General features: G+C 39.4%; 1 protein-coding gene across 1 annotated transcript; it reads left to right on the plus strand.

Moving 5' to 3' along the window:
- Positions 1-4319: 4319 nt before the first annotated feature.
- On the plus strand, positions 4320-14192 carry LOC137255438 (sodium- and chloride-dependent GABA transporter 3-like). Its single transcript, XM_067792880.1, has 13 exons — positions 4320-4434; positions 6147-6278; positions 7151-7454; positions 8314-8446; positions 8602-8736; positions 9702-9805; positions 10612-10736; positions 11286-11398; positions 11850-11978; positions 12798-12897; positions 13300-13400; positions 13509-13679; positions 14115-14192. The coding sequence occupies exons 1-13, from the start codon at positions 4320-4322 to the stop codon at positions 14190-14192; spliced, it is 1740 nt and encodes a 579-aa protein (XP_067648981.1).
- The last annotated feature ends 505 nt before the right edge of the window (positions 14193-14697 follow it).

Genomic DNA, 14697 nt, shown 5'->3' on the forward strand with positions numbered 1-14697 from the left:
AATCTGCAAGAGATAAATCCAGAGAAGAGCAGGTACCGGTTGCAGGATGCAGATAAGTGCTCGAACCATAATTGTAAAAACACAAATCATTATTGGAAATAAAATCTTCCAGTGTTTTACCCTTAGTGTTACTATTTGTACCAACCCAGAGTGAATTATGGCCCTTGGGATCACCCATTATAATGCATGGTTTCGGAAGTTGATCATTGAGAGCTTGAAGATCAGACAGGTTAAGAGTGAAAGAAGGCGGAATATACAGCGAACATATTGTAAATGCAATATGAAGAGTGAGTCTCACTGCAACGGCTTGAAGATTAGTTTTAAGTGTTAGCGGGCTATGAATAACATTTTGCTTAACAAGGAATGAAGATCCGCCAGTGGCCCTATCACCTGGAGGTGAGAAAGAGTGATATGCATCGAACTGACGTAGATTAAAATAATCTGTCTGTTTCAAACGAGTTTCCTGCAGACAAAATACTGATGGTGCCAGGTCTTGAACTAAAAGATGTAACTCATTAAATTTGTCTTTAATTCTCTACAGTTCCACTGCACTATAGTTCTGGAAGACATTATGGTTTGGGTTTGTTGATTGGAGATCTACCCCGAGCTTTCTTTGAGGGCGACAAGCTATGTGCCCTGGGATGGATGTGATCCGATACATCCATTTCCTCAAGTTATCCAAACTTGTTATATAATTTGATTTTATTATCTGACTCCTTTGGTGCTCGATTTGATTTCAAAGTTTCTGGCCTTGTCTTGAATTTCGATTTTCCGGTTTGTTTACTGCTTATATGAGACTGTGACGGAGTTGTAGTCGGAGGAGATCTTTTGGGTAGACTGAGCTGTATCTGTCTGAGTAGACTGTGAAACATCAGGAGAGATAGACTGAGGAATATCTGAATTCACCCATGCCAGGTCAGTCTGACATGAGCTTGACGAAGTTAGTACAAGCGTAGTTATTCCTTTTGATAAGGTTGTAGATATTTTTGTGATAGAGGCGTACGTTTCAGAGTGTTCAGTATATTGTACAATCGTTCTTGCTTCAGCAAAACTGACGTTCCTTTAAAATTTGATTTTGTTAATTTCCATTTGCCTTTTCCAAATGGGACATTCTTTTGAAAAGGATGAATTTCTTGTGAATACTGTCACTATCTTCGGTTACATGTGTATTTTTAGCACAGTGAGCACATGTAACAGAAAATGTGCCAGCATTAACACTATGTCCGTACTTTTGACACTTAAAGCAGCGCAGAATTTGGATTTGGAATGTATATGTCAACATTCAGATTGCAGTAACTTGCTTTGATTGACTTTGGAGGAGTTGGAGCTGAAAGTAAAAACAGATACGTGTTGGTTTGGACAGTCTCTTATTTTTCCGTGTTGTGAAAGGTTTGACGAAATATACTCCTTGATCTTTCATCTCGGACACTATATCGAGCTCAGTCATGTCTGCTAGAAGACGCTCATGGTCTCGAACTATACCTTTGCTTGTATTCAGTGTTCCGTGGGCAGAAACTAATACTGGAACTCCCACAAACATATCAGTTTACAACACGTTGGTAGCTTGTTGTTTTCTGCTACATTCAATCAGCAGTGAATCTGATCTCAAGCTTTTGATATCTTTCACCTCACCTGCAATGCCAGAGATACCTTTTTGAAATTGCAAAGGGATTTAATTTTAAAGGAGTCTTCTCAAGAGTCCCGATAACCAAAAAACGTGGCCAGTGATCAATTTGTATAGAGGGTCGATGCTGATCATCATTTTCCAGTTGACGTGTATTTTTGTGTTAGGGGTTTGGTAATCCATGATCCATCATAAGAACAATGCTAAAGCAAACGGGCCTCCAGCACCAAGGATATCCGGATGATATACTCCAGGAGAAGAATTAAGAGATTAATAATTCCACCAGATTGGCCCATGAGCCACCGCTGTCTGGCCATAGGACTCCAGGCAAAGTTCAGAACAACATAATTTAAAATACAAAATGTTTTAGACAATAACGCACTTCGTTAGACCACTTCGGCGTTCCTGTTGGTGTATTTTTGAAAACATCCCAACCGATTCTGAGTTCGTCGGCGACGTTTCCAAATCATTATGAGTGGTTACTTGAAAACTTGATATCAGTGATCATTAATATCTTATTTTTGAAGTTCAGTACTCCCAGTAATTATCCGATTTTCACATTTCAAAACATACAGCAAAATAACTCTGTGAATCGCGATTTTGTATAGCGTGAAAACAGGCGACATTTACAATGAAGCCATTTTGAAAGGTAATTTTCAGCACTTTAACTTCGTCTGAGAAAATAGTGGATGGTATCATGAAACAGGAAACTCCCCGTAGATTTCAAAACTGTATATTTTTATGTGCGAGATACATTTCGAATTCTAATGGGAGGGTTGAAAGAGGAAGGACATATATGTCACTGTGGCATCCAGGGGGTTAAGGCACTGTAAAATTTATGTCCTCCTGAGACAGCACCTATGTCGCAAAAGATTCAAAGAAAATTTGAACTCTCCACTATTTTAATCGCAGTATATTATGTCTTTTTAAATGTATGGCTAGATGTGTCTAAATTGCTAACGGCTGAAATATGGCTGAAATATTGCTGATGTGACTTAAAATCTTAACTCATTCACACACTCCTCAATGTTCCCTTTTAAATATACTGAGTCAAAAAAGAAACTTCACATCCTTTCTTCAGGGCATTATAAAAGAACTAGAGATGGTAAGATAGTGAAATTATCATCATTTCATTGTTGAGATCTGTGTGATGTACTCGATACACTGACAGTGCCACAATCAGTTCTATTAGGCTACACCGCCGTTCCAAAACATGGGTATACAGAATATCAAATCACAAGAAAAAAAAAATTCGAAGTTTCTCAGTTCAGTATTGTATATGTCCGCCCCGCGTATTCACCACTGCCAAACACTGCTTGTGAACACGTGGATTGGGATTCTGTGCCATTGCTCTTGCAAACCAGCTACAAGTTCCTGCAAATTCTGAGGTTGGTTCCTAAGACCACGAAGCCTTCTCCCGAGTGCATCCCATACGTGCTCTATTGGAATGTGGTTAGGGGACCTCGACGGCCAGTCCATGACGTTTATTCCAGCGTTTTGAAGGAAATTTCGTGTCAACATCGCGGTATGTAGTCTAGCATTATCATGCTGGAACTTAGATCTGGACCATGAGCCGCCGTGAACGAGTTCAGGGATGAGCACATGGTCGCGGTAAACAGAAGCTGTGAGGTTTCCACGGATGACCAGAAGTCGGAAACGGTTGTTCCCACAGAAAGCACCCCACACCATGCAACTTCCGCCCCCGAATCCGTCGACTTCCTGTACACAGCATTGGGCATACCACTCACGACGTCGTCTCCAGACTCTATGAATCCGCGAATCTGAGGGTAAACCTGGATTCATCGACAAAGACGACTCGATTCCAGTCTCTCTGGGTCCATCGGGGTGACGTTGGGCACACAGCAGACGCTGACGTTGATGAAACGGCGTAAGTGTTGGTTCACGATATGGACGTCGAGAATGGAGATTGGCAGCCCGCAACAGATTTCGAATGGTCTGTGAGGACATTCGACATCTAAACATCTGGTGTAGTCGGCAAAAATCTGTCACGTAGGTTTCCTGCTCGTGAAGTCACACGCGGTCGACCTGATCTTGGACGATCAGAAGTGGTGCCAGTTTGTTGTAGACGACCACGCAAGTCATACACAGTACGACGGCTGCATCCCGTTGCTCTTGCGACGTCAATAACTGATCTTCCCGCTTGCAACATGCCAATGGCACGTCCACGTTCCACATTTGACAATCGTGGCATTTAAAGTAACGTTAGAAATGTCGTATAAAAGTTTGTTTTTTTTCTTAATTTTTGAGGCCAATGCAAATGAAGAAAACTTCGATGCGGAGATCACGTGATCGATTGGACGTGCAAAACCTGATTTGGCACTAACGTCATTTGCACGACGAATGGATGGGTTTGGGTGGGTTTTGCTAACGTTTTTTCTCAAGTCGAAAGATAGGGATCCCATTTCGGATACATAAATGTATCATTTGAGAAAGTGAAGTTTCTTTTTTTTTCAGTAATCACATAATTCGTAAACTGTAACCAGAAAACTAATGTCACATTAGTCCACATTAGTGGGTGATTCATAGGTTGTAGAATGTGTGTGTATTACAGCTGCATTCTCAACACATTTTGAAGCCATATATATGCGTTGTTCATGCATGTTTAATCACGCCATCTGTGCGTCTACATATATAACAATTACTTTTAGGAACCTAGCTTTCATTCTCAACAGACATGGAGCACGAAAAATGGGGTTCCCAAGCCGACTACATGATGACGGTTCTTGGCTATTCCATTGGAATGGGAAGCATGTGGAAATTCCCGTACATGTGTATGAGAAACGGCGGAGGTAGGTATAAATATCACCAATCTAGTTAACAAGGCCAGTCGTAGTGCGAGCACGTTGTCTGGTGTGTACAATACATAACCGATTAATCGTAAAGATAGATATACTTTATTTCCCACATTGCAGCTGAAGATCAGTACAAGGTTCGCAGGTACACTGAACAAGTAGATCAATACAGAATTATATGGATATGCAGTAATGAGTATAGTATTACACTTGTCAGATATCGTGCACATGCATATAAATATCGTCTTTAAAACATTGCTGATTAATCGTGCATTAATATGTTATAAGTCAAAGAAAAGTTCATAAGTGATCAATCTTTTCTTCATGACTGTGATGGACAAACTTGCCTTTTAGTAGGTGATTTTATAAAACATCTATGTTGTTTTATGATCCCCCGCAGTGGGAAATAGTATTACGGCTCCGTCCGTCAGTACGAACTGGAATACCTTAGGGACCATTGACAAGATGTTCTAAAATATCCGGTGCAAAGGTTCAGTAAAGAGTATATGAAAGGTTTTGTGACCTTGACTTTCATTTCGAGATCACAGGGGAATTTAACCCTTTACCCTTGTTAGCAAAATATCCTAAAAACCATTCACTCACATTCAGACCCAGACTCAATCTAAGAAAGGCGCAGGGCTCAGTCGATTTTTGTGACCTTCAAGTAGCTTTCATGGTAACAGGGATAATTGGAAGATTTCAGTATGCTAAGCTCCATGTTCAGATTGTCAGCAGGATATCTTAAATGCCATTAACTGGATATTATCATATATGTGTCATCAACCTTTAGAGGGGGGGGGGGGGGGGGCGGCTAGTCGGCTTTGGTGGCGAAATTGTCAAGGTCACGGCGATACTGTAAATAGTTTTGCATAGTAAATGCATGCTAAGCTTGGTAGCAAGATATCACAGGAACGAATAACTGGATTTTTTTCATATACTTTCCAGACGTCCCTCTTTCACTATTTCGGCATATTTCATACACCATGACATAGTATGTCCAGGTCAAACTGAGTCTTGAAGTTATTTTTGTTTCAACTACTGAAGAGCGAGATATCAAGAGAGGCTGACTGGTAATGTTTTTCATGTTAACTTATTATCTTAAACTCTAGGGCCTTCAGTTTCATTGCTTTTCAAGTTTGATCTGATAACTTGCGGGGGATTGTGTCAATCATTTCTGGTCAAACTATGTACGATGGCATTCACACATTGTGGAACTCCCTGTCCCTTTGTTGCAAATATTGATATGTCACATGTATCTGTTACCGAAGCCGAGTTCATATATGTAGTTATATCATCTAGATTGTAAGTATAAATATCTCCAATCTAATTAGCAAAACTGCCCGACGTAAGAGCATTTTGTCTGGTTCGTATGATACATATTAATCATACATATTAATCATTTTCTCTCCTGCCTCTATGTTGGAAAAACTAACCTTCTAGTTGGTGGCTTTTAAAACAGATACACTGAGTTATTCTTAATCATTTTTATTTCTGGTCAAACTATGTACGATGCAGTTGACGCATTGTGGAACTCTCTCTGTGCCTCTAACACAGATGTTGATATGTCGAGTCCATGCATCATTTTATATTATTTTCATGGTCCAATCCACATTCTAGTTTATATTTGCATTTATCACTCAGGTTCATGTACCTCATCTCTACAGCAACATGTTCATTGTAGTTGTGTGTACAATACCTATGTCTTGCAGGAGCATTCCTGATACCTTTTCTGGTGTTCATGATCATCGGCGCAGTTCCTTGTGTCTTTCTTGAAATGGCGATTGGTCAGTTCACACAGAGTGGAGCAGTTAAAGTCTGGAACCTGTGCCCACCGTTCAGAGGTACTATACACGTGTTTAAAAATTTAGTGACGCATCTTTTGTCATGTTGATTATATGATCGTATGGTCTTTCAGAAGAGTTACAACACGTAATCCTTTAGAAACACATTAAACACCTTTGTGATCGAAAAATACATATGTAGGAGATATCACAATAATATTCCTGATGCGTTTGTCATGAAAATGGATACAACTGCAAATCAAACTCTGACTTGAGACGATATAACACAAGGTGGATGAGCCATCAACAAATTTTATTGAAAAAGAATATAAGGTTAGCCTTCCAAGTTAGCAATAAAATGGATATAGTTTTCTGTTGCTGACTGTTTATTACATGGGTCACCAGAAGTTTTTAGGTGGAAAGTCTTGAATAACCGACCTACCGCAGTAATACATCCATGAAACAACAAATGTCGTCGCACATAAATAGAAATAAATGTTGTAAATAGAAGTGTCAGTGACTTTATTGAAACCGAAACGAGTGGGAATGTTTTGAAAAATAAAAGTCTTTTCCGAATATTTAATTCAAAGGATTTTGAAAGAGGATTCTTCGATTGCTTTTCGATGAATGCATTTTAAGTACCGTTGATGCAATTACTGGAGTCTTGTATGATGAATGAAATACACACATTTTTCTTTTAAACTGTCATTGTGTACTGCTGACAGTGATGCTTTAAGTTTTAATCATTCCGAGGCTTTATGCTGTAAGCTGAAGAAGCACTGCATGCCCCCTTGTTTCCCGGTAAGGTGGCCTCGCTATGGCTGGTGGTTTCTTATAGCAATGTGTTTGAATATTATTTAATGTCACATCGATTCTTCTTGTTCAAGAATACAGTCCTGTGCCCATGATCCTAAATAATGCTTGTTATCCAGGTATGGGAATTGGGAACGTCCTCATCAGCGTATTCTACAGTACCTACTATGCTGCCCTGTTTTCCTGGTTAATCTACTACTTCTACCACTCCTTCTTTCCCAACATTCCGTGGAGTAACTGTGACAATCAGTGGAACTCACCATCTTGTATACCGTTCAACAAAGTCGTCGATGACCCACGAAATACCTCTGCAAATGTTTCCGGAGCCTTTACCAGTAGGGTCAATGCCATTTACAACTCTTCTGCCTTGCCTAATGGGACAATGAATGTATCGGCAATCACACCGGCAGAGGAATTCTGGACGTATGTGTTTTGTAGAAGTTTGATCTATTACCTATGAGGGCAAACATATCGGGGTTCATATTTTGAATACGATGCCCTAGGGCAAAGTATGACGTCAAGGTGACGTGACACCACGTTTCTTCTGTGACGTTGCATTATGCATGCTGCGAAGGTGGTTAGCCAGCCTGTGTTTGAAAGTAGATTTGGGCATAATTTCATCAATTTAACGACTTTAGGAATAAACAGAATATAATTGTCATGCCCATATCATACTGTTTGTGACACTCGTGCCTAAATATCAGTATACTCCTCGCTATCGCTTTGGAAATACCAACATTTAGGCACTCGTATCGTAAACCTAGTATGACATGGGCATAGCATATTATCCTCTAAATGTAATGATTTATAAACGTCAGTTTTATCCCTGCAGTTTACGTCAAAATTGCCTTTACCAATGATGCGCTCCATGAGTCCCAAGAGGGTATAAAGTGGTATAATTTTACACTTAAACTCACTCGCTCACTCTAAAACGGTGATTTCAAAGGTTTTTAAAGAAGAATAGCTTCCTGATTGGCCTAATACGAGAACAGGTTCTGCAAATATGACCTGTTTCATGTCATTGCATGTGAAATGCTGCATTATCACTAAAACTCCTGTATTTGTTGACGTGTTATACGTCCTTGACAGCCATTCATTTCAGTCAAGGTAGATTCTTTTGGACACATTTTCTATCACGGTAAGCCATTTGCTACAGATGTCACCACTTCACACAATGAACACAGAAGCAATGTTCCGTTTTCATAGGGTAGTGCTCGTACTCTGCCTAAGACACATCTCAAACGTGGCCTCATTTCTCAAATTGTTACCACTTTTTAAACAGGTTAAGGGTCCTACAGATTAGCGACGGTCTGGAACATCTCGGTAGTATGCGGTGGCCTCTTGTTGGCTGTCTTGCTATCACATACACCCTGGCGTTCTTGTGTCTCTTTCGTGGGATCAAGGTTTCTGGAAAGGTAAAGGCAAAGGCAAGATGGTATATGTTCAGCGGAGTTGATGTGCGGAGTATTTGTCTGAGTTGGCTTTTTGAATAATAAAAATGACCCTTTGTAGGGAATATACGTTGTCCTAGTTTCAATGACAATTTCATTTTTTGTTTGGATGGCAACAGGTGGTGTACGTCACCGTCGGTGCTCCTTACATCCTCATCACTGTTTTCCTTATCCGGGGCTGCCTACTTCCGGGTTCGGCTGAGGGGATATATTTCTACATGTACCCACAGTTTCAAAAGCTGCTGAATCCAGAGGTGAACGATGAGGAGAAACTACAACATTAATAGTTGGTCCTTTCACAATAATGGACATAATATCTCCCAATCATTGGCCTGGGTCCCGTTTCACAAAGCGCTACAACTGTCATAACTCTATGTTGAAGTATTGGAGTTACGAACAACTTTGGGTTACGATCGCTTTGAGGAAGTCAAGTGAGATACGAATGTTGGCCTTGCTTGACAAACTATTTACGTTACAATACTATTATCATAGTTTGGTGTAAAGGTATGGCAGATACGATGACACAGCAACACAGACAACTTTCTGTGCCAACATCGTTGTATATATTGAAACAAGTCGGAAATCCCAGGGAGTGATTAACGGGTTTCTGTTTTCTAAATGGATTATTTCATCTTTCAGAAAGGCCATAGGCCACAAGGGTATTTTGATATATTCTTTTCTTGACTACGCTTTCTTTCCACATTTGTAATATTTATTCTTACTTTATTCTTGTTACTGGCATTGATGAACACCTTGCAATTAAAATGACAACAGTGGATCTAACTGTTTTATGTAAGGATGATATATATACCCACGGAAACGAATGAGGAAAAACGTGAAAGTACACGTTTCTTTATTCTTTTCCAAACTGTCACCCTTTTAATACACAGTTTGTCATGAAGCCAGAAAGAGAATTATAAAGGGACACTTATACTTTAGGTGTTCCCCTATTCGCTTCCATGAACATATATTCATGTCAGCTTGTATGGTTAGTCGTTGCCTTTACTGAATCTTATCGAGCAAATTTCTTTTCTAAATGCACGAATACGGAATCCTTTCATTTTGCTACTAATTTTCTACAATGCCAAAACATTGTTTATGGATTAACACATACTTATGAACGTACATAATCTTTTCTGTTTGAATTTAATTAGAAATGTTCTTGTTTGTTCCGAACGAAACTGCAGTTCGTATGGTTCAGGTCAGTATCTATTTCCAGATTTGGATCGAGGGTTGTAACTACGCCTTGCTCGCACACGGAATTGCGTTTGGATGTCTCCCAACAATGGCTGGACACAACAAACATAACAACAATTGCCTGAGGTAAATTTTTACACCTTACTAAATTGTCAACAGCAGTTTTCTCAACCAAGTACTTTGAGTTCATAACAGACATCGCATTAACCGCCAAGACATTTGACGGTTTCAAACAAATACTAGATTTCGACGATAGGGGACTTTTATTTATAATGGGCCTAAAAATGGGAAAATGCTAGAAAAAGGTATATCATTTAATGTGTACCTGAAGAGGCAACAGTAGGTTTTGAGAGCGGCTTCAAACTAACAAGCAACACACGATTGGCATTACCGGAGACCATGGTACCTCGGCAGCACTTGCATCATAAGAGACAGGCACAAGTATCGCCCTATCTCGCCAGAAACACAAACAAAAAAACAACAATAAAAACAAAACAAAACAAAAAAAAAAAAACCAAAAAACAAAGTAGAGACTACGTGAAACAGCTCAGAGCAAAGATCATAACCCGGTAGCGTTTTTAAACCATGGTCGATGAATATGAGAGGAATTGCTTGGTCATTAAGAAAGTAGCATAAGCATCTGCATTGGCCGTTCCCATTTCTTGAAAATGTCATTATCAGTGTTTTGAATGCACTAGTGTCTTATACACTGTTATTTCATTATCATTAACGGGTTTTAAGAATGTGAGTGACCGATCGAGTCCATAATGTGTTCCAAAGAATTGTTTCTAAGTGGGGGATTAATATCCTGCCCCTAAACGTTCACACTGATGAACGTAGTTGGTGGTCATTCTTTATTCGCTGTGCGAGTCATGAAAATTACACGCAGCGTAAAACATAAAATAACAATTTTCTGTATGTTTTTTTTGTAGGGACGCTTTGATTCTAGGTACCGCTGTTGCATTGACATCTATATACATCGGGTTTGCGTTCTTCGCCATCATGGGTCACGTTGCTCACCTTCGTGGTGTGACTGTAGATTCGTTCCAATACTCTGGTATTTCCTTGATTTTATGGATAAAGTAGTCCTTCCATTGTATCATCTTTGCTCATGGACACAATGTCACACAACACTTCTATGAAATAACATAATGCATTTCTCTCAAAAGTGTCAGTCCTTTGCGAAGCTACCATATAATCCATTCCTCAAAATGTCAAGTACTTAGATTACAATATTTAAATCAACAAAGTTCGAATGAATGAGCCAACATAAAATGGGCCAAAATATTGTCGACAATGTGTGCCATTGTGAAAAAATATATTCCTATCTGCTATACTGTTATCACAACATCAGCCAAACTACTTACCAATGACACTTAGATTATGTAGAATTACCTTTGTGTCTATCGTGATAAAATGATTAACTTGCAACCGAAAAGCAAACTGTCTACGAAGTCCTGGTGATGTATATAAGTCTGTTCTTTGATGCAGTACTTCACTCTTGCTTGATAAGTTAAACGGTATAATGATTTTTTCCCAAAACGTCGCATCATAGATAATCTGATAGATTGTGATTGTGACTGTGATTGTGTTTTCATTAAACCAGGATACAACCTCGGATTCATCGCATATCCAGAAGCCGTGGCATCACTCCCGTTGCCCCAGTTGTGGTCAGTCTTGACCTTTGTGAATTTGATGACCCTTGGATTCGACTCTCTGGTAACATATACGTTCTTCATTACGATAACACATGTTAGTATCGGACCAAAAGGACGAATTTAAACTTTCAGAAATCATTTTGTTTCAAATACATGAATATAAGCAAGTGTTTGTGCAAAACTGCACCAGCACATGTAGAAAAAAAGCTGTTGGAAATGCAAGTACCTCAGTCTGATAAACGACTCCTAGACATGTATGGAAGAAGCATGTATAATTATTATACAGCTATTATAGCTTGATCGTTTCCAGGAATTTCATCCCGGACTGCAGAGGTGAGATATTGTTTCCTAAACTTGTCCATATTCGAATTCCCATTTTGATGTACGAATGTGTAACATATCACTATATTTAGAGTCGAAACTGGACAGGCCGAATTACTACGTGGTTGTTGCTCTATTAAATACTACAGTGTCAGTCTAAAGCGAGGTTGATATGTTCCGTTTTCATACAGTTACCATGTTATGAGATAGCAGTAACAGCACTGTCAGATCAGTTTCCAAGCCTGTCTCGCCGGCGTTGGGTGATCATCCTCATGGTCCTGGTGCCATGCTTCCTCCTTGGTCTACTGTACATGACACAGGTGACTATCACGAACTGACACAACGTACTTACAGACTTCTCTGTCACAATATATCCGATATCATAACCATTGAACGTTATGAAATACAGCAGAAGTAAAAGGCAGTTCTTAGTGAATTACTGATTTCAAATTTAAAGTCACATCGGAAATATTTCAGCCATATAGCGAAAGACAAATATGTTTTGTCTATCACAAATATCTGTCACAAAGACAGCAATACATTAGCAGGTTATAACAACTTGATTCTGAAAACACGATGGTCGCTGTCATGAACATATACAAAGACTAGGTAAGTGTTCACCTGAAGAAAACACAGACTGTTTTCGTTGGTTTCACATTAATTTGTGCATGCGCAAAATATCTACTGGTGGACTTCCGCTTCGGTCTTATGTTTACCGATAGTTCGCCAGTAGATATTTTTACACGCTCTGCACATGCGCACAGTGAGTCGAAAATTTATGTGAAACAAACGAATGGTACAAAAATAGAGAAGTGCATGTTTGATACCCATGCATCACACGTTGAAATGTCTTCACATGTAAACACGAGCCTATACCAGCTGATACCCAGAGATGGTTCAGGAGGACTTAAATCTGTTGACAAATGCAGTACAACACAAGCAACAACAGCATGTGCAAGATCTCTGTCAGTGTGACACGTCATTAATGGCAGTTACCTGGATCATCAGTTAAATCAACAGCAGTTATTGACAATATAAAGGTTGGAGTGATTCCATCCTGAAATTTCCGAAAATCCATAACACTGCCGCCTCTGCCAACCTGGAAAACACACAATAATGTTGAAACTGTTTTGTGACAGGGAGGCATGTACATGCTTACTCTGGTGGACTGGTATGCGTTTTTCCCGTCAGTAGCAGTGTTTGGCATGCTGGAATGCATTGTGGTCAGTTGGATCTTTGGTAAGTATCCTGTATCAAACTGAAAAAAAAGTCAAAATGACAACATACACAAAATAACTCGACAATATTCTTTACGTGTAGGAGCCAAATTAACGAGAGTTCGTGGCCCGAACGCATTGAGCTACCTCTTACAAACATGCCGGTGAAGCTTTTGGGAAAACCTTTGATACGATTGTGATCTGATTTGGGGATATTAGCATATACCGACTGACAGGTGTAACTCTCAGTATGTCTTTAGTCATTACCGTCAGTAGAGATTATTTTTCTGCTGAGATCCTTGTACCCCGAGTGAGTGAGTTAACATTTAACGTCACATCGGCAATATTTCAGCCATATCGTGACGGGAACGTAATACTGCCTTGTACCCCGAGATAACCACCAGGATTCGGCTATTTGTTTTAGGTACACATAGACTGCAGAGAGTCATCACATTAATGTGCGGGAAGACTATCCCGAGGGTCTTGACCTTTAGTCTGAAGTTTATCAGTCCAGGACTCCTACTGGTATGTGACAGTGATCAATGCTGCTTTGTCATTGTCGGTATTGCCCAAACCGTGTCAAACATTACCACCGAAAATATTTAATCAGATATGGAATCATCCTTGTTACAGATCATATTCTGCTACTCCCTGTACTCCTACCGACCCCCTAACTATGGGGACTACATCTATCCTACCTGGGCCACGGGATTTGGATGGATGATATCCTTTGGCTCGATTTTACCCTTGCCTATTGTCTTCATCTGGACGGTGTTCAAAACAGATGGAAACACAATCAGAGACGTAAGGTTATAACAGATGAGAGGTGGAGTTGTGTACACAAACGAACCTGATATAACAGTGAATCGGTCTGAAATTATCATAATAAATGCTAGTATTTTTCATTTAAGAATGTGTGTCAAAATCACTTTTTTCCCAATTGTACACGAACGGTTTAACTTTACTTTATGTGCAGTTTGTTTCGTGTCAAAAATTAGTCAATTATAATTCCCCTGTCCACCTTGTCAAACATAGCCTGTTAATTCCTTCTATTGCAAATTACCCGTCCAAAAAAGTCTTAAGATTTTATTCGTTATCATGAAAGGGATAACAACATAAGCAGCTACATATCATATGTTCCGTTTTAGTTAATGCTTATGTGAAAATTCTATTATAGTTGTAATCATGTAATCATTGGGTCGATGCGATATCATGCATCTCTTTCTTTTTTGTTTGTAGAAGTTAAAGAAGTCACTGGAACCTACCATGCACTGGGGATTATCTTCGTCGCCTGAAAACACCACGGAAATGATGTAGTATCGTATATAGGAAACATCGTATGTTGGTGGTTTAATGCTTATTAAAGTTGCTGGAACACAATGAATGCCATATTCCGAAACGACACAAAATCTCATGTAAACATGTTGTTCACAAGCTCCACTCCTTAATTTATTATAAAACCATTTCGACGAAGGACGGTAACACCACCAGAATATCACAATTAAAACTAGGGTGTAAAGTTAACACTAATAGCCCTATTTGGACAGGACAATAAAATACCTGGCTATTGATCGCCAACAACTGAAGGTAGAACACCATACTAGGAACTACAGGGACTCACAGTATATTTGCTTCCTGCATCGACCCTAGTTGGATTTACACCATCCTCTCAGCCGCTGGCGAGTGAAAGAAATCCTAGCTAAAATTAAAATAACAAGAATACTACGATTAAAAACCTGATAGACTTAAATTTACATCGAATGTTTTGGGACTTACGTACCCTTTCAGGTCAATCATTTTACAATACGTTAGCTCCCTTTGA

This window comes from Haliotis asinina, chromosome 11 (assembly GCF_037392515.1).
Source record: "Haliotis asinina isolate JCU_RB_2024 chromosome 11, JCU_Hal_asi_v2, whole genome shotgun sequence".
Taxonomy (NCBI): domain Eukaryota; kingdom Metazoa; phylum Mollusca; class Gastropoda; order Lepetellida; family Haliotidae; genus Haliotis; species Haliotis asinina.

Bases quoted from the DNA above. Each gene is read 5' to 3' on its own strand.
- LOC137255438 (XM_067792880.1), top strand. From the start codon at position 4,320: ATGGAGCACGAAAAATGGGGTTCCCAAGCCGACTACATGATGACGGTT. The intron at 10,737-11,285 runs GTATTTCCTTGA...TCATTAAACCAG, and splicing joins AGATTCGTTCCAATACTCTG to GATACAACCTCGGATTCATC. The intron at 13,680-14,114 runs GTAAGGTTATAA...TTTTGTTTGTAG, and splicing joins ATGGAAACACAATCAGAGAC to AAGTTAAAGAAGTCACTGGA.